Source organism: Triturus cristatus, chromosome 8, assembly GCF_964204655.1.
Source record: "Triturus cristatus chromosome 8, aTriCri1.1, whole genome shotgun sequence".
NCBI lineage: Eukaryota > Metazoa > Chordata > Amphibia > Caudata > Salamandridae > Triturus > Triturus cristatus.
This window is the reverse complement of record NC_140591.1, coordinates 889802594-889829774: the sequence shown is the minus strand read 5'-3', so window position 1 is coordinate 889829774 and position 27181 is coordinate 889802594. Positions and strand designations below refer to the sequence as shown.

The window sequence follows — 27181 nt, the reverse complement described above, 5'->3', positions numbered from 1 at the left end:
GTATTTTTAGGTCATAGACTTTATTGTGGTCTTTTATTGGAAGTCTAGTAGGTTCATGCATATATAGGGATACGTTTTTAGATGGTTTTTTTATTAATCGATGGTTCGTTAGCAACCACCAATTACTCTGAGTGATTCTTAATCATGTCCTGGACTCCAAGGGTATTTATAGACAATGAGTTGGAGCTGGCCAGGCGTTCATCTACTGAATTCAAGGTTACCTGGGCCTGTTCTTTGATTGTTACACTACCTTTTGATTCAAATGGGTTGGGACTTGGTAGTGTGACAATCTCTTCAAAGGGTCAGTCCACATCCTCTAAACCTTGAAGATTAAAAGCGTCGAAGCGATTGTAAATGGGTATCCTATATTGATTGTCATAATAATCAAAATCAAAATGCCTATCTTCATATATGGGTTCAGGCGTGGATGACTTTGTGGCAGGTGTCGGTTATCGTAATAATCGAAGTACCTATTCCCTTGAATAAAATTTCGAGACCGGTTTCTTTGGACGAGTAGGGAGGGTGGGTAAAAATAGGTGAGATCTACTGTTTGAATTCTACTCTCCAGATCACCTTCCCTCCACCCACTGATGTAATTTACTAAACGTTTGTCTTTGAAATTGATAATACAGTCACCTTCATAGTCCTTTTGTCTCTGTCCCACCCATTTTAATCTTCTAACGTGAAGTATTTGACCATTTAAATATGGGGGGATAGGCCTATGTTGGGATAGCCAATGGCTGACCTTGTTCTTCAGTTCGATGTAATTTTCTGACTTGCCCTCTCTTAAAGTTGGTACTCCCATCATGACCACAGTAAAGGGTGCGATTCTGGTGGTAAATCAACACATACGCTCTTACTAAGCGGCCTTAGTCTCTCAGGTTTTTCCTGAGTGGCATTGCTATTATTTCCACATGATCCCTTGGCTACCCACTTACTCCCATCCTTCTCAATAGTATGCTCTATGCCTGGGTCTCCAGTCTGTGCACTAGGGGGAGGTGGCACTTCTTTAGCCCTATCCAAGCTCTTTTGAGGGGCTATTAGCGGCTCCTTGTGCCCCTTATCTACAGATATAAGTAGCTGGGTTAGTTGAGTATGCTTACTAGTGCCCAGCACATCTCTCAGGCTATTCTCATTATTCCGTGAGCACTCTGGCTTATCATTAATAATATTTTGGCTCTGTGTTTGGAGAGACTTGACAAGTTTCAACAGAAGTTCATTATTTTGCTGTTGCACATTTTCAATTTTCTCAAGCCTTTCCCCTATTGTTTTTACCCTTTCATTTGTGGGGAGCATAAGTGACTTCAATAGCTGCTCCATTCTAGACATTAGGTTCTCCATGCAAAAATTGTTAGTACTACCCTGATTACAGAAGACTATCAGTAATTTTGTGACAAGTGTTTCCCTGTGTGATTATTTCCTGTGATTGATCTGTGTGTATTGTGGGTTCTATTGTCCTATTGGTAATTCTTGTCACAGGGTTCACATTTCTGCCCTGCCCTGATCAGTGTTTGGGCTTTGCAATTTTTGATTTTGCTCTTGATTTGTTTGCAGCCCTCACCTTTTTGGGTTCCAGCTTGTCTATACGCCCCTTCTCCCTCAGATGATTACATGTGGAGTTAGCTTTATCAAGTGTGTTACTATCTTCATTAACAATGCAAACATCCATCCCTACCTCACCTTCTGAGATGTTAATATGTGGTGAAGATTCTATACTCATCTGGGTGTTTGGAGTCGCTGACAGCCTACTTTCCCGACTTATAAACTCAGGGGGGGAAATTTGTTGTGAAGGCATTATCCGATTTGTCTCTCTTACTGGGAGACCAACAAATGTGCCCATAAGAATGGAATCCTGTGAATATGTAGTGACAATAGAAGTATTTGCATCAATATTTACACCCTCAGTCAGTTGGGTCGATAGACACATATTTGGGGGTAATGAGAGGCGCCTTTCGGTGTTCTCGATCGCGTTCACAACAACTCCTATGGTCCTTTGAAGCATCCTGTCTATGGCAGTGATGCTGGGGAGTGGTGTGTTAACCTGAGCCTTTTTCCTAGAAATTGAACGAGTTGCCATTGATGTGCCCTTGTTCTTACTCATGTTATCCCCACTTAATACTCCTATGAGTTTTAGAGTGGTACTGTTCTCCTATAGGATCTGGGCTTCGTATCAACAATATGGTTACCCCTTGAATAATACGAGTAGGACAATGAAGACACAAAATTTTTTGTAGTTCTGATGTCTATAATATGGACACAACTAAAGTTCCCGGCCCAGTCCGATCAAGTCAAGTTGGGCCGCAAGGACCCCGCCCTTTGACCGCTGCACTCACAATGCGGGAGTCAGGCGAAAATTTAGCGCACTTTCAGGTACATTGACAAAAGAGCCTCAAACACCTCCTTCTGGTGCTTCAAAGCCTGAGAAATGGAGTCCTCCACACAGCGTCCGCAAAAAGAAATTTAAAAAGCGGTGGCGGGAGATAGATGCAACAACAGCACAAAATGCGATTAATAGAGGAACACAAGTCAAATAGTTCAAGGAGTCCCAGTAACAGCACTGGCCTGCGACAGGCCTGTCTGCAGCCCCGGTCCTCCCTCAGTAACAACTTCTATCCAATGGGATGATGCCAGATAGTAGACAGATCTGAAAGTCTAGTAGCACGAGTGCGGGAATATCGCATGACCACCCGGGGGGTTATAAAGAGAGAATGAGCACAATACTGCACCAGGGGTAAGCAAATACGTGAACTTAATTACATCAGCACGTGGATGCACCGCCAACAGCACTTACGGGTCAGGCGTCCTGCAACAGATGTCAGGGGGGGGTGCCCAGTCCGGCCTCGAACGGTCCTCGACGGGCAAGGACGGGCCCGCCCTGGGCCCGGGCTTTGCCCGGGCGCTGCCCGCGCGCGTCCCGCGCTGCGGTGAGCTGCCTGCTCTTTTGTAGCCCCTCTGGCGCTGCTTGATGACAGCGAAAGCAGGCGTCCAGCGGGGGCACTAGGATGCTGGGAGTTGGAGTCCCAAGCTACCGTTCCCCTCACGGCGGTCCAGGCAATTAATAGCAAGATTCGAGTTCACCCCCTTGCAAGCCGTTCCCCTCACGGCGGATATCAGGGTGAGTAAAGCTGGTCTGTACAAGGATTCCAATGCGCCAACATATATATTTTTAGGTAAAAGCATACACTGCACCCACAGTGCCCGGCACTGAAGGGGCTGCTTCCTGTGCAGAACTGCAGTGTCCAACAGCAGAACGCCGTCACCCAAACAGGTAAGCCAATGGCTGACCCCGTGGCCTATACAGTATCCTGTGAAGCACCATGTACAGGACAACAGCAGACCAACTGATAATGGGCACAGAGAACCCCACTGGAAAGTATAAACAACAAGTACTTATCAAAACCAAAAGGGCTTTCCTAACGCCACATCTAAAACAGCAACTTTGGCGTTATCCGCAGTAACTTTATATGTTCAAAATCCTTTGAGCTTTCCATACACCTCTTGTCCATACCCAAGGGTAACAAAACGCTGCCAGGTCACATGCTTCGTTTAAGAACCACAGATAATCAAAATCTTAAAAAGAGCAAACATTTATCTTAGCGGCAGCCAGAGTTTCACCTCGAACATTCATCTAGTGAATTCCATCCATTCTCCCTGAAGGAGAAGCAGGTCAGTTGTCTCCATATTCCTGGTATTCTCATTACCTTGGGGGGTTGTGCTTGCACAGAGAAGGGATTACGAGAAGCGCCAGCAAGTTTCTTTTTCTTCAGCGCGACAACTGGTGGAAGGGCAATAAGAGGTGCCTACGTAAATGAGAGAGCAGAACCAAAATGATTGTGAAAAGGCGAATCATTCATGAAGTAAAACATGAACTCCAAAACAGTGATGGGTTGGAATAAATTGAAGACAGCAAATGACTGTTCTTACCTCCTATGATAGCCCCAAAAAGCATTCCTACGTGGGAGTGGTTTTACAACACTCAGTAAGTCCACGTGAAAAATCTTTTAGGAAGCTTTAAATCACTGTCAGAAAGCATTCAATTTTCAGCCACATTCAGCATCACCCACTGCAGCACCCAGTTTTTGCTTTAAGGAACTTACCTTAGCATTGAGATCTTGGAGAAGATCACCCAGTAGGTCATCTTTCGACAGGTCCACAGTCTTCTGTTAATCAATAATGCACAATTATTATAATACAGCCACAGACTACTAAATATCTTTAAGCTCTTTCACCTTAGTATGCGTGTGTGCCACTTCAGGCACTGACTGTGCAATACCTTACCAGGAAAAGACTGGGTCCATGTGAATCACCACACAGATCATACCATGGATACATCAATGAAGTAAACCAGCAGGATTGGCGTATCGGCTACATGAATGATAGTTTTAAAGATTATAAAGTAGATATTCTGGCTCACCAAGCACATCATCACAAGTCTTCAGTGCACAAGAGTTGTCAAGTATAAGACCTCACCCTACAATACACCGCATTCTAGTACAGATTTTGGAAATATTCCAACATTATCCATACAATATCAAACTACCCTTTAGTGGACTAATTTCACAAAAGCAAGTTTAAATTAAAAAATAAAAGTTGCCCAAAGATTACTTTGGTCGTAAAAACGTGGATTTTTACTTCACAAAAAGTGTGTTTTCATAGAGAACAAAGGAGGCACTGGGTAAAGTGGATGCCTCACCCGATCATCATAAGGAAGAGTCCCCTAAATTCACTTCGGTAACCCCACATTGTCAACCCGTACTAAAAAAGGGATGTTTATTAATTGTACTGCTTTTGCCAATCTGTGCGGTACTTGTAACCACCACTGACCTGTCGGATTGCCTCTTCTCTAATGCTTCCTAATTTGCAGCAAGCATGGTGGGTTGAGAGACCTAGGTAGATTTGTATACACAGCTTTATCTAAAAGCCCAAGGAATTAAGTACTCCAAAAAGAAGATCTTTGTAGCAGGCCTGACTTTACCGAACAACTATCACTTTCCATGGTGGACTCAAATTGCTGGATTATTCCAGATGTTCCTACTGTGCCTAGTACTAGGTCCTGACTACCATACTGACTAATGCTGAATGGCCCAGATACCCAATGACCAGACTAGATTTATAAGCACAGATTCTGGTGGTACCAGGATGTAAACCTTTCACCAGTTGAGCTTCCCTGTACTGGTCTGTAATGATAAAAGAGGGACACCCTGGAAGTCCAAGCTGCTAGTAGCACAACTAGACGTCTATTGGACCATACTGTGCGAACTAGATAGACTTTGTGGGGCCTCCACCATAAGGTTATTTATTACAAAGTACTTTCTTAGACTTTATAACAAAACAAAACAAGCATTGGCATAGCCAATAGGTCTCACCCTTGGGACCTTATAAGTGTTTAGCCATGCAACAGTTTATGGTGTTGCACGAAGGCTATTGTGCTGGCTAACTAAGCACTAATAAGGTCCCAAAGGCGAGACCTATTGGCTATGCCAATGCTTGTTGCTTGCTTCCATTAAGGCTCATGGTATCCTTGCTAAACTACTGAATAATGAATGCTATGGTAACACTGGGACGAGTCCCACAGCGCTTACATTTAATGAGGCACTAGGACGTTGTTTATTTTAGCTCATGCAAGTAAGTTAAGGGTAACGTCGGTTTGGCCTCAGGGTACTTTAGGGGGTAAAGGTCGATTGCCTGGAAGTCATTCATTTGCAGAATGCTGGCCCTTTATAACTGGCGGGAAAGCTAAAGTAATTGCCTCTCTCAGGCACTGCAAACAGGCCGAAGCTGTCGAGCGCAAGCCCTTTTCACTGCTGATGGAGACAAGAAGACAATAACAAGCAGGAAGTGGCATAAGGGAGGGGGGTAGGGCAGTCGCGCGCACTAAGGGGAGAGAGGCACGCAGGCTGGCAAATGGTGTGCGCTTTTGCGGCCGCTTTGATGTTCAGTGGCCGCGCGGCTCACTGAGAACATCAAAGCGGCCACAAAAGTGATCACGCAGGCTGACAAAAAGGTGCGCGTGCCCGGCGCACATGCCCTGTAGTTGGAGGCCTGAACAGCCACTAGTTTGCACTTCCAAAACCCGCTTACTAAAACTCTCGCCAGAGCAACCCTAAAGCGCTTGCTCAGGTGAGACCTAAAAATGTAATGTAGAACATTTTGATAAGTATTAACACTAAAGACACAGGGATGCCCTTAATTGGTTTGTAACTTTGTGTCAGGGAATCTTAACATTGACAAACCCACATTTGCACAATCTTAGTTTTGACTTTATAGGAGTGATGAGTCATTGTAGTAAAGGAAAGTTAGCTACACTCGCACCAGAATGAGCTGGGACAGTTCAGAGCCATAGAGATTGGATAGAACCTAGAAGGACAACAACAAAGTCCCCATTGACAGTCACCCTACAAGTGCCACCACCTCCTGCAGATGCCATTTTTCCAAGCAAGAGCAATCTACAGGATGAAGGATGCCACATTGCAAAGGCGAGGGACTAGCATTCCTGAGAACGCATGCTTTCCGAACCATGGAATATGTTGACAAAGTAAAGGTGTGTCCAACGTAGGCCCTGGAGGCTCAGACTCAAACACCACATCTCCCAAATAAGTCAACTGGATTTGCATGCAGTTAATCTTAAAGTAACGCAATTACAAACTTAGGAGGTGAAGCAGAAAGCCACAGCTCGCAGCCCTCCACTCAATGTTGCCAGCAATAACAACTGCAAGCTCTCCTCGACACCCATGGGCCCTTCTCCTGCCGAAACTGCCACCACTCCCTCATCCTCGCCAAGACCCAGGACCCACCCCTACAGACCAGCAACAACTCCACCGTAGCCCAGACCCTGCAATGCATCCTCCTCAACATCTGCTCCCTCCACAGGGACCACCGAAATCTGGGACCTCCCCTGACCGCACCATTCCAGACGTCGTTTTTCTTACAGAAACCTGGACCAACACCTCCTCAGGACCAAACATTGCAATCGCCATCACCGAAAGACGCAAAATCACCCAGAAGGACCGCCAAAACCACCCCGGAGGCAGCATAGTCATAGCCCAGAAGGCCAAACTCCACCTGAGCACCAATACCGACGGGCCAACGGACCTAATGGAACACCTCCACTTCAAGGTACAAGTCAACCCGACCACCACCCTCCGAGGCACCCTCATCTACAGACCCCCCGGACCACACGCACCTTTCTCCGACTCCATCACCGACATCATCGCCCAAGTGCCATCACCTCCACTGACTACACTTTGCTGGGAGACCTCAACTTCCACCTCGACTCGCTTGGGAGTGCGGAGAGGTTGCAAACTTCTGGGGGAGTGTATTTGATGTTCTTGATGAGATGCTGGAGTACAGGGTGGAGTGCACCCCGCTAAGTGCCTTGTTGGGCTATGTTAAACCACTGCCTAAGAGCATCAGATGTCTTGCTGCTATGCTGTTGCTGCTGGCTAAGAGGCATGTGGCGATCTGCTGGGGACGTAGGCTTAGGAAGCGAAGAGAGGATTGGCTGTCGGATGCAGCATTTTGCCACACACAATTGTCTGAGTATTGGGACCTAATGACCATACAAGCGCGACCCCAGGATATATGAGAACCTCTGCGCAGGTTTCTGCAAGAACAGCATAGCGACCAAGGCCCTGCGGTGGAGGGGTAGATGAGAATGCGATATGGAGGGCGTACAATAGGGAGGGTTTCCCCCTCACCACCTGTGCCCCAATGGATTATTCTTACGCCATCTTGACAAGGCCAGAGAGGTTACCCCTTTTCCCCTCCTTCCCTTCCCCCCCATCCCTCCTTGTTTACTGGATGCTTAGCTGCATTCCTTTTGTTCCATGTGACTATGTTGGACCATACCAAGCATTGTAAGACAGAGGTCAGGTTGGACCCCATGGACCTGCCACTTGGAGCATGTTGATTGGCTCTCATAGGATACTGTTGCATTGTCAACTGTCCGGAGGTTATGTTTCATGATACATTCTCATTCGCTCACCTGTACCTCGAGTGAGACGCCGGCAAGGGCGGGAGTCCGCAGACCGAATGACGAGTGAAGGAGCCTAGTGGACTGCGGGTATCTTGCGTCCCGCTACCAGCCAGCCCCACAGAGAAGATATTTGGGGATTGCAGCTGGCTGCATCACATCTGAGGGCCTGTGACTGAGTGGCAGCGAGAGGATCGCGGACGGGCGGCCAGCTCCCGGTCCGATCGGCTGCTTCGTGGTGCCCTGCTGCTGAGGGGAGGAGCTGTCTTGGCGGGCCTGCTAGGCTCCGACTCATCGGAGCACAAGTAGGTGAGTCCGGTGTGCGATTACGTGGCAGTTAAATGAGGGAGAGGGGGCCCAGGGCCCCTTGATAGGCGCAAAACTGGTGGTGGACAGACAGTGCGTCCTCGACGCTACTGACTGAAGCGGCGCTGGTGGAGAGGCTTTTCATTACCTTTGAGCAGCATGCAGCTGAAGAGCCCCATTTCCTCAGTGCAGTATACAGTGGGCCAGATCGGGACAGCACAGGGGTCGCATCGGGCCCAGGCTGTTTCCCCTCCCATCACTCGCAGACTGTGGGGCTCCCAGGACACCATTGAGGCTACGACCGGCTTCTGCTTTCGGGGCTCACTGACCCTTGGGGGCACCCTGGGGAGCAGGTCTGATCCCGGCCTACTCCCGCAGGCCCTCAGGTTGGCTTCCCCCGGTTGCACATGTGATGTAAGCCTTCATCGATAGACAACGGGCCATTTCTTGGGCCGCAGCATGGCAGACTTAGACCCTTCTTTCCCTCCTGGGCCACGCAAGATTGAGAGGGACTTGCGCACGCGTGGGCGGGCCTTCATCCTTCCCTCCCCCCCTTTCGCATCACAGTCACTTCAATGATCACAGGGCAGCCACAAGGGTCATACAGAGCCCAGGTTGAGGTGGGATCTGACTAGGCGAAATCTGGGCATCTCCACTCCGCCCCCTCCGTTGGATTTTTCTGTAGCTCGTGGTCTGACGGAGCACAGTAACCTTGGGCCTGACCTGTCACACCTGCAGTTCCCCCGATCACAAGAGCTCCCTCACATTGTATAACCGGCCGGCTGGTGCAGCAACACCCATACTGCTTGTTTGGACTCAAGTGGAGCCACCACAGTTGGTAGCAGCGGTCTTGTCTTTCACTCCCGGTCACCGCAATGAGAAGCAGCACACCGTTTACTACCTGTGCACAGCAGCTAGCCATGAGCCGTCTCCATTCTGCCACCCAACGGGGACGCAATCTCATCGTACAGATGAAGGGTCATCTGGTAGGTAAGTGAAATCTCCGGAACCACAAAGTCCTGATCCCTCGGCTAAACTGGATTCAGTACTGGCAGCTGCAGAAAATATTGGCACAGCACTGGATCAGACCCGCACATCTCTTGATAACAGGATAGACAAAAATTACATAAGGGGCTGACTACTTACCAGCATGGTGCACGGACTTCAACTCACAGCACCTTCCGGATGTCACACCTCAAACCTAGGACACTATTACTGTTAGTTCCTACGTCCACCCGCCAGCATCATAGGACATGTGTCCACACTACCTTATACATACACTGTGATACTCCCTCTTGCTACTTCATAGTGTTACTTACCAGGGGGAAAGGTTTGTGGTTCATTTCCGTACTTGCTTGCCCCCTCTCAGTCAACACCTGACTACGTGTTAGTTGCCCGCATCTGCAATGGGTGGGCAGATCTGCTTGGGTCAACTCCTGTTAGGGGTTCACTCTTATGTAGTTCTACGACTTAGCTATAGAAGTTTGTTTCCCCATACAGTTACTGCTATACCTAGTGACATGCTGCCACATTGTACGTACTTACACTGCATATTTGCTCTGCTGACTGAGCTCTACTGTTATAACCCGATCCCATGACAAGCATCAATATCACCTGGAACATAAGAGGGATATATACCCCAAGCACAGGTATTCCATTTACGCATATCTACAGCGTAGGTCTGCCGGTATTGCCCTACTCCAGGAGACATTTGACAAGCCTGAAGGCTGCTCAGCTGCGACGCCGCCCGCGAGGACAAGTGTACAGCACAAATTTCTCCTTCCTGGCTAGAGGCGTATTGATTTGGGTGAAGGCAGGGATCCCTTGGGAAGAAGAAGAGGTGGTAATCGACCCCGCAGGGCACTATGATTTCCTAAATGGTAAACTTGGACAACCCTTATTACTGGGGTCAATTTATGCCCCCAACGGACAGCAGAATACCTTCCTTCGTGGCCTCTCTAAATTATTATTCTTCTGGAGGGATATCCTGTGGCTCTTGGGTGGGGATTTTATTTTGGTCCTAGACGTCTAGCTAGATCGCTCCTTACCACCCCTTACTCACACTACAGATTTTTCAAATGCACAAACGCTGCGTAGCTGGTTGGGGCATTAGTCTTTGATGGATGTGTGGCTTGCACCAAGTCATGGGTTTACTCCTACTCGCCTGTCCATAACCTGCATGTGCGGCTGGATCACATTCTGGCCTCAACGGCGTTGCTTCCCCCTAATCCAAGATAGCGTGTATCTTGGCTGCACACATTCAGCTCATAATCCACAGACCATGCCGATTACTTTGGAAAAGAGGCTTCCCGCGATCCCTACCTGGAAGCTACAAACGGCAGCGCTGGAGGATCAGGCCTTTCACAACTCCCTGGAAAAGGCGTTGCTCGACTATTTTGAAGACAACGCTGGCTACACGGGCTATCTTGATAGAATGGGAGGCTTTTAAGGTCGCGACTAGGGGACACTGCCTAGGCCTCACCAAGAACATTCGTGAACCGCCAGATACCTCTCTGACTGCTATCGAGTGAAAACTCCTCTGCGAATCCTTGTCAGTCAATCACCTCGAAGCCAAAGCACAACTGGACCCAATGCAGGTGGACCGGCTGGAGCTCCTTGACACGTTGCGTTGTCACAACTACTTTGCTCATTCTACCCGTACCCACGCAATTTTGAATAAGGCAGGTAAACTACTAGCATATCTAATAAGACCGGAGCATCCTCACAGTCCCATACATTCTATAAGACAATTTGGGGCATATGCGATACACACAACTGGACATTCATACAGCCATGACTTGACACTATTCTATACTTTGCACATCTAGTACGCATGGGGACTATCAGCAAACAGGCACTTTCCAGGACTCAGTTGAATTGCCTACACTGCCCCTTGACCAACATCTAGCATTGGATTGCCCCATATCAGTCGATTAAATTCGTGAGGCGCTTGTCACTGGCATCAGGGAAAGCGCCGGGAGCAGACAGACTACATGTTGAGTTTTCCAAGACGTACACAGAAGTCCTTGTTCCACGCCTACACACCCTCTTTAACTCTGCAATAGACAACTCCGCCCTGTCAGCTTCATTATGCATGGCCAATGTAGTCTCCTTATTGAAACCAGGCAAGGGTCCCACAGCCCTGGGATCCTATAGACCCCCGGCGATTTTAAACAGACTATAAAATATTGGCGAAGATATACGCTAATCGGCTTGCGCCCTACATTACCACCTTGGTAAACACAGACCAGAACGGGTTCGTCCCGGCCCGTAACACCTCCTACACACTACACGATTCAATACTTGCATATAATGGGTGAAGGGCATCAACTAATCCGATGGTTCGCATCATCCCTCCGTCAGCATATGGCAGTCAGTCTGGCTAACCCCTTAAAACAGCAGTGGGAGAACTGTCTGGGTAAAGCCCTTTCTGATAAGGAATGGACAGCCATGTTGGAGGGCCCAACACAAGTCCCTCGCAATCAGCGTTTGCCAGATTGTTTATCTTACACCGAGCATACCTCACCACAGCCCAGATTAATAAGTACTTTCACTGCACGGACTCAGCCTGCACTAGATTTCACTTGCCTAATGCTGAACTACTACATATGCTGTGGCATTGCCCTGCCCTGCCCTGGGGGGGGGGGGTGGGGGGGGGGGGGGGGGGGAGTACTGGACTGACGTGGCAGCCACCCTGGCGTGTTACACTGAACGCAACATCCCTTTCCAATGGGAGGTCTATATCTTACACCTCTTTAAGAGGGGCATGAAGAATAGGGTCACATCCTGATTCCTAGACTTTTGCCTAGTTACCGGAAAACGCCCAATCACTAAGCAGTGGAAAACACCAGTGGCCCCCTCCATGTAGTAGCCTGACGCCGCTATTTACTTAACTGGGCCAGGGCAGAAGGCGTAGCCCTGCAAAGGGAGGACCTGCTAGGACTCCGCAAATTTCCTCTAGCCAATATTTGAGGGGCTACTGTAGCTGTTCTGCAGACACTGGATACAGCCTCTGGGGCCTCTCAAAGAAGGACAGGAGACTAGGCAGTTTCAACGTCACAACTTGGGAACACTTCTCAGTATAGATGTCCTCTGTAACGTATCTAGGGCAGATTTCCACTCTACTTGGTCAGCTAGCTAGCTCATGGATACTCATCTTATACATGTGGATAGGTCTCAGATGCAGTACACCACAGCAGCAAGGCACTGGTGGTTAACCAGGCTTCAGACCTAGAATTTGTTTATATTAAAAAACAAAAAATTACAAAAATGCCGTATAGTGCTGCCCTGTGTGACCCATCTTTATTTACAGATCGAAGGGGACACTACTTGAAGAGACGAATGATGAAATTAATTTTTAATCTCACTGAAGCACATTTAAGCAAGCCGTGTTGGGGGGTGGGGGGTTAACGAAGGGGAAAACCAGAACACAAAGCAGAGAGCAATACAAAGTGCAGGGTGGATTTGTCACACAAGAGTGGAACCACACGAGGAAGAGGACACAGAGCACGGGTGGTCATCAGTATCTGGTGGGGGTCGTACCACACGAAGGACAGAACTGAAAAACGCATATTATACTCTTATAGAGTACGTAACGAAAGAGAAAAGTAGTTCCCTAAAAGTGAGAAGCAGAGGGACAGTTCTGCGATTCAAAAGCATTATTAGAAAACTATATTCCAGGGGAGTTACAAACACAAGGGGGAGGAAAGCTTCAAGTAAGTAAAAAAGAGTGCCAAAGTCAACTACTGAAAGCAATGAGTGGACTTCATGCCCACTAATTGGTTGTGAAAGAGCTCATGTGGACTGTACCAAACGGACAGAAAAATCTGTCCGGTGGGTGAGATCTATAAATAGCAGTCTTCAGCCTGGTCATCGATGAGACTAAAGCACAGAAAATCAGAAAAAACGTAGAATAGCAGGGCACATTTTAGATGCAACACTGATTTACTTTTCATTGCACAGTCCTTTGTAGTGTAACAACGCATAACGATCTTATCCCCTCATGCTCTGTTCAATTACCCTGAAAGTAGAACCAGGACCTTCATTTTAGGCTTACTACAAGAGAGCATTGCTGAACAACCCATGCAAAATTAAAAACTCAATTATACATCAAAACTTACATCAGCAGTTTTCTTCCCAGCGCTGGCCATAAACATTGTTTTGATACTGTTCGGCTTTGACACCACAGGCTTCTTAACACTGGTTTTGTCTTGTGTTGCTCCTTTTGCTCTGTTTTCTGTAGGCAAAACCAATCCAATGCTCATAAGTGATCAGTAAAACATGCAATCTTTATCTACTGAAAGAACCAAAGACTTCAACTGCAAATAGTCTTGCTGTGGAGAATAAAATAACCCGCCTGCCATTTTGTGAAAGTAATACAAGAGAAGTGAAATAGCAAGCCAGACAACCAACTGCACCTCCCTTCTTATCCCAAAATCATTAGAACCTATTCCATAGATAAAAAACGTTGTGTGCACAAACACTGCACCTGCTGTTTCAAAAGGTGAGACCAAACGGTCAAGAATGTTCAATGCGTGGGTGTGGGGTGAGTGGGTGTGATTGTAGGGTGTGTGTGGTGTGTGATGAACAAATACTATACACATTGCCTTTTTAGATAAACTGGACTGCTCTGTGCAAGCTACCAGAGGGTGAGCACGAGTTATCTTTTAGTGTGTCCCTAGCTTACCCGGACTACAGTGGTTGTCCCTACTTGGGCAAGGTATATACCTCTGCCAACTAGAGACCCCATTTCTAACAGAATTCCTCCAGGATGTCAATTGCTTGAACATTTTATACTTTATCAACTGCCACCCCCCCCCCCTTCCAAAATATGGAAAGGAAATTACTCGTTCCAAGTTTTTTTTCCCCCTTTTCAAAATTTATAGTACCATACACAGAAAGAGGCAATTACCCAGAAGAGAAATAGCAATACAGTACATGTTTTATGTCACACAAACCCGATAAGTGAAACAGAGTGCTGGAACATTATAGGTCGTCTTGAATGGATACAGAAGTTTGATGCATTATCCCCCCCCCCCCCACCCAATCTGCCAAGCTTGAGTGATAGTGATTGCAGTGTCAATAGTGCATTAGGGCGGCTTCTTGAGGCAATTGAGTGGTACCTGAGGGCTCTAATGTCAGAAGGTAGTGTCACAGGGGTTGCCAGATCTTTTTCAGATCTTTCAGTCTTGATGTGAGAGGTTGGAGAGATTCATAGAGCTCACTATTGGTGTTGCAATGCATTAGGCTTTTAATAATTGCCTCTGTGGTAGGTGGGCGTTTCCTCCCCCTGTGTCTAGCCATCTTTCATTTGGCCAGAAGCAGTGCGATGGCAACAAAGCAGCACGGTGATTTGGGTATGTTGTGTACATAGCCCAGAAGGGTCAAGAAAGTGGCGGGTTCGATAGCAAGTAGTGTCATAAGAGCATGCTTATCAAAGATTCTCCGCCCCACCCCAAAGTACGGTGCAATTTTTACTATACGACCATGTCATATTGGTATAATCTGCTGTTGGTGCATGGCACTTTGGACAGTGTATTCAAGTAGGGTCTAAGCGTGATAATTAAGTCTGTGTGATGTACACTTCGCAGGAATTTATAGTGTGTCATCTTAGGGAGATGATTAAAGGAAAACAGGTATCTGTGCGAAGCTAGCTTTCCAGGTTTTATTCGACAAGGGGTACCACAGGTCAGTCTCCCATGTAGTTCAAAGGTTAGAGTCACAGGTTGGTAAATGGTCTAAGCAAGTGTGGTATAGCTTTGAGATTAGCCGGTCTCCATCTAGATCGGTGATCACTAAGGTCAGTGGTGTGAATTCATCCGGTACCAATGGGTAAGATGTATTCCGGGCTCGGAGAGCCATCTGGAGCCGTTGCAGTACAAAGCAGTCCATATAGAGAGCATCCTAAAACTCAAGTCTTCTGTACAGGAAGATACATGCCCATAGGAAAGAGATCCCCAAAGGTAGTAATGTGTATTTTGTTGAAGTATGTTGGACCAGTCTCTCTTGTCTGATAGGCAACCAGGGATTGGCAGCCAGTGGGATTGCAGGAAGAGTCCTGGAGCTGTCCACCCAGCATCCAAATTAGTCTCCTTCAGGCCCAACTGGTTGTAGACTATTGTATATAGTTTGGGTCCTACAGAAGACCTGCCGTCAACAGCTCTGGCGTCAGGCTGCAAGATCCATCTCGGGGGCAGCATACGGTATGCACGCATCTTAATGGTACCAATGGCGGGCAAAGCTACACCGTGCCACAAGATAATATAAGTGCCTATGGGGGAAACTGCGTTAATATGGGAGCACTAATGTGTCATCTAATTCAAGGCTGTCTGCCACCCCAAATGAGGTGTGTTAATATACCGAGGTGTGTTAATATACCACACAGTCTCACAAAAAAAGCGTTGGTTAATGGGATAGGAATGTTATGAGAGAGGTAGAAATTGGGGCAGTACATCAATTTTAATGATAGCGATGCGGCCTGCCATTGTCAGGAGGAGGCAGATCCAGAACTCATCCGGGGTGGTCATTGTATCCACTGCCGGGCCGTAGTAGAGGCTCTTTATCCTGGATATGGATTCCCAGATATCAGACAAAGGTGTCGCACCATGTCAAGGGAAAGTCACAGCACACCTGTGTGGTCACTGCGTTCAAGGGAAGTACCTCATATTTGCTCCAATTTATATGTAGCGGATTATCTCACGGAGTATGGGTGTCAAATTGTCACCTGGATGCCTCACATAGAAGATCATGTCATCGGCATTGAGCGTAACCAGGAGTCCTCCAGGCTTGAACTGTAAGCCGTTATGAAGATGCTTCGCTTTGATGTGGGGCACTAGGGGATCCATCGCTATAATAAATAGTAATGGAGAGAGAGGGCATCCCTGTCTTGTCCCCCACGTGACCGCGAATGGAGCAGTCAGTGTACAGTTGATCCGAATGCGAGTGGTCAGTTGTGAAGAGGAGTGGTATGAGGGATGCGAAACCGTGGGGGAATCCCATTTACGAAGCACTGCATGTAAAAAAAGGCCACTCCCACTAATCAAATGCCTTTGCTGCATTCAATAAGGCAGCCACTGCTGAGACTGAAGGGGAGATCCTATTAAGCCCTGTAAATGTCTGCCGATTTAGGGCGGTTGACCGGTGCGGAACAAACTCAGACTGGGCCGAGGATATTCTCTGTTCCATTAATATTGCAAGGCAAGTAGCCAACATTTTTACTAGAATGTTATTGTCGAAGTTCAACAGTGTAGTCTAGCCAGTGTATATCCCAGCCTTTGCCCTTCCCATGCCTGCAGGCCCTAGCATACTTTCCAAGTTAGTGGGCCTCCCTCGCCGTGGTTACCCTAAAGTCTACAAGTAATGTGACGTGGAGATGCAGATAGGTCGCAGTGGGTTGCAGACGCAAGCCTGGTCCAATGCCACCAGGTCCACCCAAATATTGGACAGCAGTCCGCGCAAGTCCCACAGTACCCCAGTATGTTTGGAAATGAACTCACCTCTCGCATATGCCTTAAAGGCTTCCCAAGGGGTGGCTTTGGGTGCAATGGAAGCTTTACTCAAGTGGAAATATTCAACAATAGCCGAACAAGTTCAGTGCGGAGGAGTTTGTTTTGAAGTGCAATGTTGGGGAACTGCCATTGATGTTCAGTACCTCCCACGCTAGGGATGCGCAATGTCATTGCTACAGATGAATGGTCTGAAAGTGTGTGAGGGAGGTGTTGAATGGAGCCGAGCCCTGGCACAAGTGTGGTCGAGTGGAGCCAATAGTTTATTCGCGTCCAGGCATCATGTGGAGCCAAATAAAGTATAAGCAGGGCTGGTGGGGGTCGCCGACGCCAGGGGTCCACCAGTACACACGTGTCACATCTCGCACTGTACGTAGGGAGTGGTGCTTTCTTAACAGGTCAGCGCAGTGCTGTCCCAGAATGGATCAAAAAACATTTTAACCCCCCCCCCAAATAATATAGCATGCATCTACACAGCCTATTAGCGTCTGACTGACTGAAGAAACTCTTGTCAGCGTTTGGGGTGTATATATTAACCAACAGCACCCGATATTCCAGTAGGTATCCTGCCTCTAAGAGGTACCTGCACCCCTCATCTGTTTGAACCGCGTAAGACTGCAAAGGAAGTCGCTTATAGATCAACATGTAAACCCCTGTTGAATAGGTACTGTAACAGGGGGAAAAAACAGTTAAAGACCCCATGTGGTTGCGAAGGTGGGTGAGCAGCTAGGCGATAAGTGAATCTCCTGTAAGGCGGCAATATCTACAGATTGGTGCTGGAAATACTGTAGTACTAGTTTGCTTTTACATGGGTTATTTAGACCGCATACGTTTCAAGTCATAAAAGAGACGTCCACAAATGAGTGGACATTAGAGTATAATGACAATCAGTAACAAGCAGAAGGAAGAATCTGTGGTGTAGCTGGTATGGTGCATAGGTGCAACAGTGAACCAATATATCCAAACATCCCAAAAATGCCAAGCAACATCCTGCCAAGTGAATTTCAATAATGCCATGGAACTGAGTGGTATAAAAACCCTTGGGGAGTAGCAACGTCTCGATGGTTGGCTCAATATGTAACAATGTTCAATACGATATTGGGGGTCACAGATGGGCACAAGTAGTCAATGGCCTCAAGGTAATTATAACATGTTTAAATGCGGAAGAATGAGCAGATATCTAGGGCCGCCCCAATGCACCGCAGCCATAAAGTATCTCGTTATAGGGTCTGTCGGTGGGAAAAGTTTCATGCTGGTAGGGATCTGCGAGTCAGACGTGGCGCTGGGGCGTCAAACACTCGGGGATTTACACCTGCTGGTTTGGTGCTTACAAGATGTCCTCATTTCTGCTGAAACATCCAAGTACCAGGTCTTCCCATCAACATCAACTCGAAGGCGGACTGGGTAGAGCATGCTGTATCAGAATCCGGTTTGTGCAATACAGCTTTGGCCTGGCCGAATGTGCGGCAGGCCTCCTAGACCAATATGGTGAAGTCTGAGAAAAGCTTAAGTGTCCCCTGATACTTCAGTGGGCTAGGCTCTGTTGCTCTCCGAAGCATGACATGGTGTTCCCTTTAGTAGATGAGCCGTGCCACGACTGGTCTCGGCAAGGCACTGGGATGTGGACCGGGATCTATGCTCTCGTTCCACATGTACGGGCTACTTTCTCCCTCAGGAGATCAGAGCGCATGCACTCTACAAAGAGGTCTCCACAACCCCTAAAATTCGAATGTTGTTTCGGCATCCCCTTGCCTCCAAGTCTTCATTTTTTATTGACACCGCTTTGAGGCGCGTCTCCAGCTTTTCCACGCTTTACTACCACAGCGGAGGTCTCCTCTAGGCTGGATAATAGTTCCTCTGTCCCCACAATGCATGCGGCCTGCCTATCTAGGCATTTGCCCATGCAGTGTAGTCGGCTGGAGAGGGTGTCTAGACGAGCATCCATGACTCCAAAGACTGTCTTGAGCTTGGCCATGATGGCATCAAATCCAGTTGGTCGGTCGGCCATAGGACACCTCGCTGCACCTCCCTCCATAACGGAGGTGCCTTTTGCACGCCCCTGCAGCCTTTGATGTCTCAATGGGCAGTGTGCGTAGTTTTGGGTCCCCTCTTACCATCGTACTGCTGGGCTCCGTCACACCCCAGGTTCTCCTGCCCACGGTAGCAGTAGTCAGGGCCTTGAACAGGTATCTAAAGTGGGCTCCAGTAAGGCACAAAGGCACAGATGGGAATCAATGCGCAAAATCCAATCTCCCCCAGGGTGGGAAGGTGCAGTCAAGTAGGGGCCAATCGGGACAGAGAAAGCAGGGGAGGTGCAGAGGTAACTTTCTGGTATGCCCCAATAGAGGGCGTGGGGAGAAGAGGGGGGGGGGGGTGGAGGGTGACGGAGAAGACCAGCCGCGCAATGCCAGGAGGCATTAGCGGCCGGCATCAAGGAGGCCCAGGCCGCAATGAGTGCGCTAGCAGGGGTGCCGTCCCAACAGTTGCATATAATTAACCGCTGGGGTCAGTGTGAGTCTCTTGGCAGCATTGGCCCATAAGGGCTCCCAGGGATTCAATGGCCTACCATGGTAACACCACCATCAGGGCTTCTGCTCATTAGCCCAGCACATAGCAGCCTCTCGCTCCAGGCCCCGCCTCCAAGGCCTCCGCAGCTGGTAGCGTCGTGGGTGCCTCGGCTCTCCGTTGCCTCCCCCACTGTAGTGGTGGTGCAGTACGTGCTCAAGGCATGGGTAACACAGTGGGGCCCACCCATCCCTCATCGTGCCTCAGGCTCGCCCGCAGACCCAGTCTGTGGTGCCCTCGAGGCACGTGGCGTTTACCAAGGCACTCTTTACACCAGGGTGGCAAACTCTAGGAGCAATCCGGCCCTGGCGCTGCATCACCAGGAGGTGCATGATTTATTACCATGCCGCAGGAACAGTATAGCGAGTCTACCGCCCCATCTGGCCCAGTATTGAAGCAGAGTCCACAGTTTCAACACGGAGTGGCCATCTTGGTCGCTGGCTTGGATAGGCCCCCCTGCTCCTGCCATGCTTCACACTGTCTAATGCTTACAAGAACTGTACATTTAAACTACCTCCTGCATTTGCTTCAACTGATATAATGCTGGGTGCTAGGTTTGGAAATGACGCATTGACTGGCCAATATGGCCTTCTAGGAGTTTAAACAAACTTGATGACAGAAGATTCCTTAGGATCCCCCCCTTGATTATGGCTGGAGTATGTGTTGCAACCATAACAGAAGTTACATGCAGCTGCTAAAATGTCTGAAAGGTTTTTTACTTAAGGGACCCTTGCGATTTACCAGTTTCACCAACATTGTTGGCTATCAAAACTTTGTATCAGAGCAGAGGTCTCATATCTAGTGTACACACTTTCTAATCCACAAAATTTACCCAAAACAAATTGAGAAGTATACATCTATGCACCAGTCTTTACTGCTGCCAACTATGTCAAGAAAGACTGGTCTGTACTCAAGTTAACATACCATTAAGGGTACTTGGTGGCTAGACTAAAATTCAGATATTAGAACATACTGTAAGCCTAGTAACGGACAACCTTTGGAGTGCAAACATCACCCAGATACTCCATGTTGGAGATGTGAGCAACCATCCGATGACTTGCTACACATGTGGTTTTCTTTCCGTAATCTTGACATTTATGGGTCTGCAGTATCCGAGTCAATTTCAAATTCTAGAAGTTGCACATTTCAGTCCTTGGATATGTTGGTCATTCTACAGGACTTGACATTGAGTGAATAAATGCATATTGGTGCATCTGTATTGCTACATCCCTGGTGGGTTTAACAGTTTGTATACTAGGGACTGGATTCACAAAGGGCATCCACACTCGTGACAGAGACCTCACTGTCGTGGGAAAGTCTTTGTACACGAGGCAGAATTACCTCAATGAGAACTCATTGCGGAGATTCCGCCAGGGTGTGGCGACTCCAACTACTGCAGGGCCTCTGCCACGAGTGCGGAGGCCCTTTGTGAATCAGGTCCTTGGTGTGTCAGAGAAGGCCACATGTTTTGTATAATTTCTGAAACCAATAGGTATGAATAGTCTGAGATCTTCAATGTCAATTTACAAACTAGAATAGCCTGGTGAGAATCTAATATAAAGGGAAAGTAGAATATCCCAAAGTATGTCATGCATAATGTGCTCATTGGAGGCAGGTGAGAATGATCTTTCTGGAGAGTGGCTGGGACTCTATCTTAATTATCCAGTCTGGCTTGAGTTTCAGCTTCCATGAGAGGCAAAGAGGGCGAGTTACAACATGCAGCATATTAATGCAATTTCTTAACACTAGATGACAGCTTCCAGCAAAAAGTAAGAAATGCAAATTGAGAGAAATTACAACATTGATAATGTACAGCTGCTGTTTGGAAGCACTTATTTGGTTACCAGTGGTTTTAGGCAGAAACGGGTTTAATAATTGAAACTGCAAGGTGAGATAAACAGCACAAGCATAAGTAAATAGTGAGGGCTTGGTATGTTTGAGAACAGTATTATGGCGCGTGAGAGGTGTTCATTCCACATGCACAATCTGTGAATGGTAATGCAATGGGCAGTGCAGCGGACAGTGCGATTCAGAAAAGCTAACAACGCTCCAGTGGTTGAGGCAACAAAGTTTTCTGACAGATCCTATGACGGAACGCAGCAGTTTTAGTCAAAAGTAATTTGGGCTAATGCTTGATCCTAATACGGACTCCCCAGTACAGATTAAGGAGGAGAGAGTTTAAGAAGTTTTCAACCTGAATTTAGATTGCTTGAAAAACTATGTAAAAATAATTACATTTAAAAGGGATTCTAATTTAGTAATATGTAGAGAAACATTCCTTCGCGGTCAGGGATGCAGTATCTATAGAAATGGATACTTTTTCTAAAATCTGTTTTTAATAGAACCGTTGGAAGATACTGAGTGGTTGGCTTCAGTGATCATTCTGAAGTAATAGAAGGTGGAAGGGTGGGATATGTGGTTATCTGCATTGATTTAGGAGCACCAAACGAACGTGTAGCGATGTCGCTTCCCTTCACTAAATCGCAGTGAAATTCTGTACAGGATATGAAAAGCTTTGTACCAGCACGTCGCCCACCTCCAGGTTCTCCACCTCTGCTATTGCTGCTGAAATGCCTGAACTTAAAGGATGGGGATGCGGTACTGCGTGCCGCCAGACTAAATGGGCCCCTTCGGGTGGAAGACAAGCAAGTCATGCTGTTCCCAGACTACACGTGTGCCAGGCAATTCCTTAACGTAGAATTATCCCCAGGCGTGAGACTGGACCCGGAAAACTTTCTTGCCCAGAATCTCTGCGCGCCGGGGGCGGCACCTCACGACTCCACCCTGACGTCCTCCGCGGGCGTGACATCAGCGAGGTAACATAAGCCCCAACCTGGCGCGCCGACATCCGTTTGCTTCGGAGAACCTTTCCGCGCCACGAGGAGGGAGGGAGGGAGGAGGCGACCGCGACAACAAAAGGCCATAGACAGCAGGCCGGACCAGGCCCGCAACACAGCAATCCAGGAGATGGAAGGCCTGGGGCACAACACAAGCCACTCCAAAACCACCAGCAAGAAGATCGCACTCGTGACATACCGTGACACCACGGAGAGCAGAAGTCCGAAGGACTACTACACCTCCCCAGCACATAATGCTATACAATAGCTACCATTACCCCACATAGGGCATGTTACGTCCCAGAATATGGGAACCCTCTTAGGAAAAAGTTTCTGCAGCAGAGGACAAACAGAAGATCCTTCGGAGATAAAACCGCAGATGGTTTGCCAATCAGCCAATAATGAAAAGACAGAAGACCTAAACGGCTTACAGACAGCCAAAACCACAAGTCAAAAAAAAAAAAAAGGGGGGGGGGGGGTCGGACCAGCAGGCAACAACACCAAAGTCCTAACAAAAGGACCCAAGGAGAAGGAGAAAGTAGAGAAGGAGAAAGTAGAGAAGGAGAAAGTAGAGAAGGAGAAAGTAGAGAAGGAGAAAGTAGAGAAAGAAGAGAAGGAGAGGGAGAAAGAAAGAAGGAGAAAGAAGGAGAAAGGAAGAGAAAGAAGAGAAAGAGAAGGAGAAAGAAGAGAAGGAGACATTCAATGAGAACTTGCAACATAAGAGCTCATCTTAGATACTCATTTATATGTGAATAGCGCACAACCTTTCTTTTGATGTAACGTTTGTAAAGCGCTCCGATACCCTCATCAGGTCTAGTCCACGCTATATAAAACTTTATAAATAAATTCCTGAAGTGAGAATATGATTCCACCCTTCTAGAGGGAGAGACATGGCAGCACCGGTATCCCCGGTACCAACTTAACAGGAGCCCTGGCATCACAAAATGGATGCTGCAGCCACAGACACGTGTCTGGCCTCCCGCTGCTGACCGAAACTCCGGCAGGGGAGGCCTGGACAATAGCTTTCCTGTCACAGGGAGGTGTAACCACCTCCCAGAAAGGCTGATGTGTATTGAGGCTGGGTGGCAGCACTCTCAGTGCTTTGAAGTCCTACACTGGGAGCACATTTGGTGTCCCTGTGCATACTCTAGCTCAAACCAGTTCAGGGGCTTCCAGCCCCTGCCCTGGCGCGCAACTGGACAAAGGAAATTGGTGTAGCAACCCCTCTTTCCAAACCCTCCCATAGGTGGGTCCCTAGAGTTAGTCCAACCCCTTCCTTAGGTATAAGTAAGGAACACCTGGAAACAGGACTTTAGATATCCCTGGACGAAACTCTGCAACAGAATCCTGGAACTGCGACTCTCTACTCAAGACTAGGACAGAAGAAATCTCCCTTGGGGTCAAGGAGTGACTCCCCTGCTTGGCAGGCACCAACAAAGCAATTGCCTGTCTGCATCTCGGAAGCTCCCTCCGGACGCCAAAGACTTTGCAACACAGGAAGAGGATTTCCAGACTTCTCAGAGGCCGACCAGAGTCCTCAAAGCGGAGACCCGCAGCCCTCGTGAGTAACGTGGAACCAAACTCAGTCACTTTTGCAAGTGCATTGACTTCGACGTCTCGAAGTCGTGCTTGGGCTGACTTGTAGCCCCCACCTCAGAGAATCCAATGAAGATTGTCGGCCTAGTCACCCTGAGTGACCCGTGGGCCGCCATTTTGTGTTTCCTCGCGAGGTCCCTTCGCGATCCCTGGTCCGTCGACTGGTGGGTCCCTGTGAAGGCAACTTTGATTTTCCTTGGGATTCCCTGGTTGCTCCAGACGTGCCCCGACTCCCTACCAAGTGGTGAGTCCCCTCAGACCTTGCTGGTCTGCACCAAAGCATCTTTCTCCTTTCTGCGTGGGTTGCTGTTGCCAAGGCTTGTTGTGTCCAATCCGGGCACCGACACTGCAGCACCGGACATCCTTCGTGGGACAGCTCAAATCCAGCTCCTGGTCATCCTCGACACCTCCTGGTCCTCGTGGTTTAAGAGTCCAGCTTCACCTACAACACTACATCGGTGGGCATTCGTCTATTGTGCCCCTGGTCACTGGCAAGTGACCCAGACTCTGTCCCCTATACTTTCAGGTTCCTCGACTTCGATCCAGGCCTGGATCTCTTCGGACACTTCGCAGGAGCACTTCTTTGCCAGCTCCCATTGAAAACGACGACGCGACCCGACACCATTTGACACATATGCACCCGGCTTCCCTGGGTGATGTAACTTGAGTACTCTGGTGCTCCCGTGTGTGGTGACCCTAGAACTTCCCAAGTCCAAAAGGGATTGGTCCTAGCTCATCTGTAAGTGTCCCTAATCTTTAAAAATCTAACCGTGACTTTCCCCATAGAAGCTAACAGGAGCTCGCGGCTGTGTTCTCACACTGCACCCGGCCCCATGGGTCCCCTGTGTCACTACCTTGGGTGGTTCTGTGGGGTCCCAGCGATTCTACAGTCTCTAGGCCTTGTGTCTAGTTAAGTCGTGGTTCTTATACCATTAATTTAGTATATGGTTTGGCTCCCTCTAGGGCCTGATGTGTATTTGTGCTATTTTACTGTCATATTTGAAGTGTAACTTATGCGTTTGGACCTCTAGCCTCCTAAAGAGACTAGTAGGGTGTGTTTAGAAATACATATACACACACACACACACACACACACATATATACACATACACACACATATATTATCTACTGGCGGTCGCCAGTAGATAGTTCTAGTTAGGACCGTGTTTCCATAGGAAATCTCAAAATTCTATTTTGAATAACTTTGGCGCCGGTTGACGAATCCTCGCGAAATATTCAAAACTAATGGGGCGCTCCGCTCAGCTCCTACCCTGAAAGTCTCGGGGGGATTCGTCAAGCGGGGGCAGAGAAAAAAGGGGGGTCCCAAAGCGCGTTTTCCCCATGCATTTTCCCATAGGACCTTTAGTCGAAGGTACAGCCCGAACGGCTGAACAGAATTACTTGAAATTTGGCAAAGAGGTAGTCCTCAGGTCAGGGATGTGCCTTTTGCATATATGGAGTCAATCTGTTCAGTAGTTCCTGAGAAAATTGCAATTAAAGTACATAAATATCTATAGCCGCGCACCGTGCGCGCACCCTAACGTGCACGAGCGTAATTCTGATTGGTGGTTACATGTCAGTCAACGTTTGAATCGGTCGAAATCCGGAAGTGTCGGCCGCCATTTTGTTTGTTTTGAGTGCGAGAGTGAAAAAGGAAGGTGGCGAACATGAAAAGGGGGCAGGGTAGAGAGTTCCTGACCCCCTAGCCTTTTTCAGGGGGTCCCTGAAGGCAGAATTTTTTTTTATTTGATTTTTTTTTTTTTTTTTAAATCGCGGGGTGCGCGCACGGTGAAAAACCCAAAAATATTTAAAAAATTAATACGTAGTTTATTGTAAAATAAATATATAAAAAATATAATAATAAATACATAACTTGGCATTAAAAAAAACGTACAAATTCACTGAAAAAACCATAGGTTTCACACATGTTATAGTTAGGTGGACATTTCACTCGTAAAAAAACCAATGAAATTTCCCCCGTAATAGTTAGTGCAGATAACTATAACTCGCGCGACCGCCACTATCAAAAGGATGATGTCACTGACCATGTCATGAGTGATGTAATATGTGACGTCATCAGCAGTGGATTGCGGTCGCGCGAGTTATAGTTATCTGAACCAACTATAACGGGGAATTTCATTGGTTTTTTACGAGTGAAATGTCCACCTAACTATAACATGTGTGAAACCTATGGTTTTTTACACACACACACACACACACACACACACACACACACACACACACACACACACACACACACACACACACACACACACACACACACACACACACACACACACACACACACACACACACACACACACACACACACACACACACACACACACACACACACACACACACACACACACACACACACACACACACACACACACACACACACACACACACACACACACACACACACACACACACACACACACACACACACACACACACACACACACACACACACACCCCCCCCCCCCCCCCCCCCCTTTCATTTAGCCATTCAAGAGATTATAGACTGGTAAAACAAGCTGCTTTACATTCCTTCAAGACTTAGCCTGAAGGCTGCTCTCCATAGCTACCACTAGGATAGCTTTCAATAAAGGTTGTCTTTAACCTATCACCATAAGGGGTTGTTTGGACTGGTACAGGGTGCCCACTAGAACTATTGGACAGCATTTACCAGGCCAACTTCTAAAGTTCCTCGCCGCTCTCATTCTGCCCCTAATTCCTCCCCAAGCTAAGACCTCCCTGGACGCGGAAATTACACCAGCTGATGTGAAACAGGCGATCCTGGAACTGACCCATAATAAAACCCTGGGTTCGGACGGCCTGCCTTTAGAATTCTACAATACCTATTCCAACTTGCTGGCACTCCGGTTTGCGGAAATGTATGGGGCAGCACTGCGGGCGGTGAGCTCCCCCATTCTCTTAGAGTCTCTCTCCTGGTTTTGATTTCGAAGCCATACAGGGATCTCCACCCTACCGGCCTCCTATAGACAGATTACCGAAGATTTTGTAATCTGGTGTCATGAGCGTAAAATTTTAGCAGAACGCTACGCCCAAATTCTTCCTGCACTCGTACCAGAACAGATTTTTCCCCAACAGGAGCACATCTCCTCACGTACAGGATCGGGTGAGGGGTCTTTTTCCGCGTGCTGCTTGTCTGGTCCGGAGGAGGCGTTCAACACCCTGTCCTGGCCCTATTCATTTGTGGTGCTAGCCACGCGAGATTGTGACCTAACCTCTTAGCCTACACTAAGGTATTATATTCAACCCCCACCTCACAGGTCTGCCTGGGCGGCTACATCTCAGCTCCCTTCCCTGTGACCCAGGGTACACGTCATGGGTGTCCGCTCTTCCTCCTGCTTTAAGCCCTGGCGATGAAGCCT

At 47.9% G+C, this 27181-nt stretch overlaps 1 protein-coding gene across 1 annotated transcript in view; it reads right to left on the bottom strand.

Annotated features, from left to right (window-relative positions):
• POLA1 (DNA polymerase alpha 1, catalytic subunit) overlaps positions 1–27181 on the bottom strand; it is a 2011520-nt gene that overhangs the window by 1875327 nt on the left and 109012 nt on the right. The window contains exons 5-7 of the mRNA XM_085622423.1: positions 13399–13514; positions 4098–4160; positions 3702–3800 (exon numbers count right to left, since the gene is read on the bottom strand). Coding sequence (XP_085478549.1) covers positions 3702–3800; positions 4098–4160; positions 13399–13514 — 278 coding nt within the window. The remainder of the gene's footprint in view (positions 1–3701; positions 3801–4097; positions 4161–13398; positions 13515–27181) is intronic.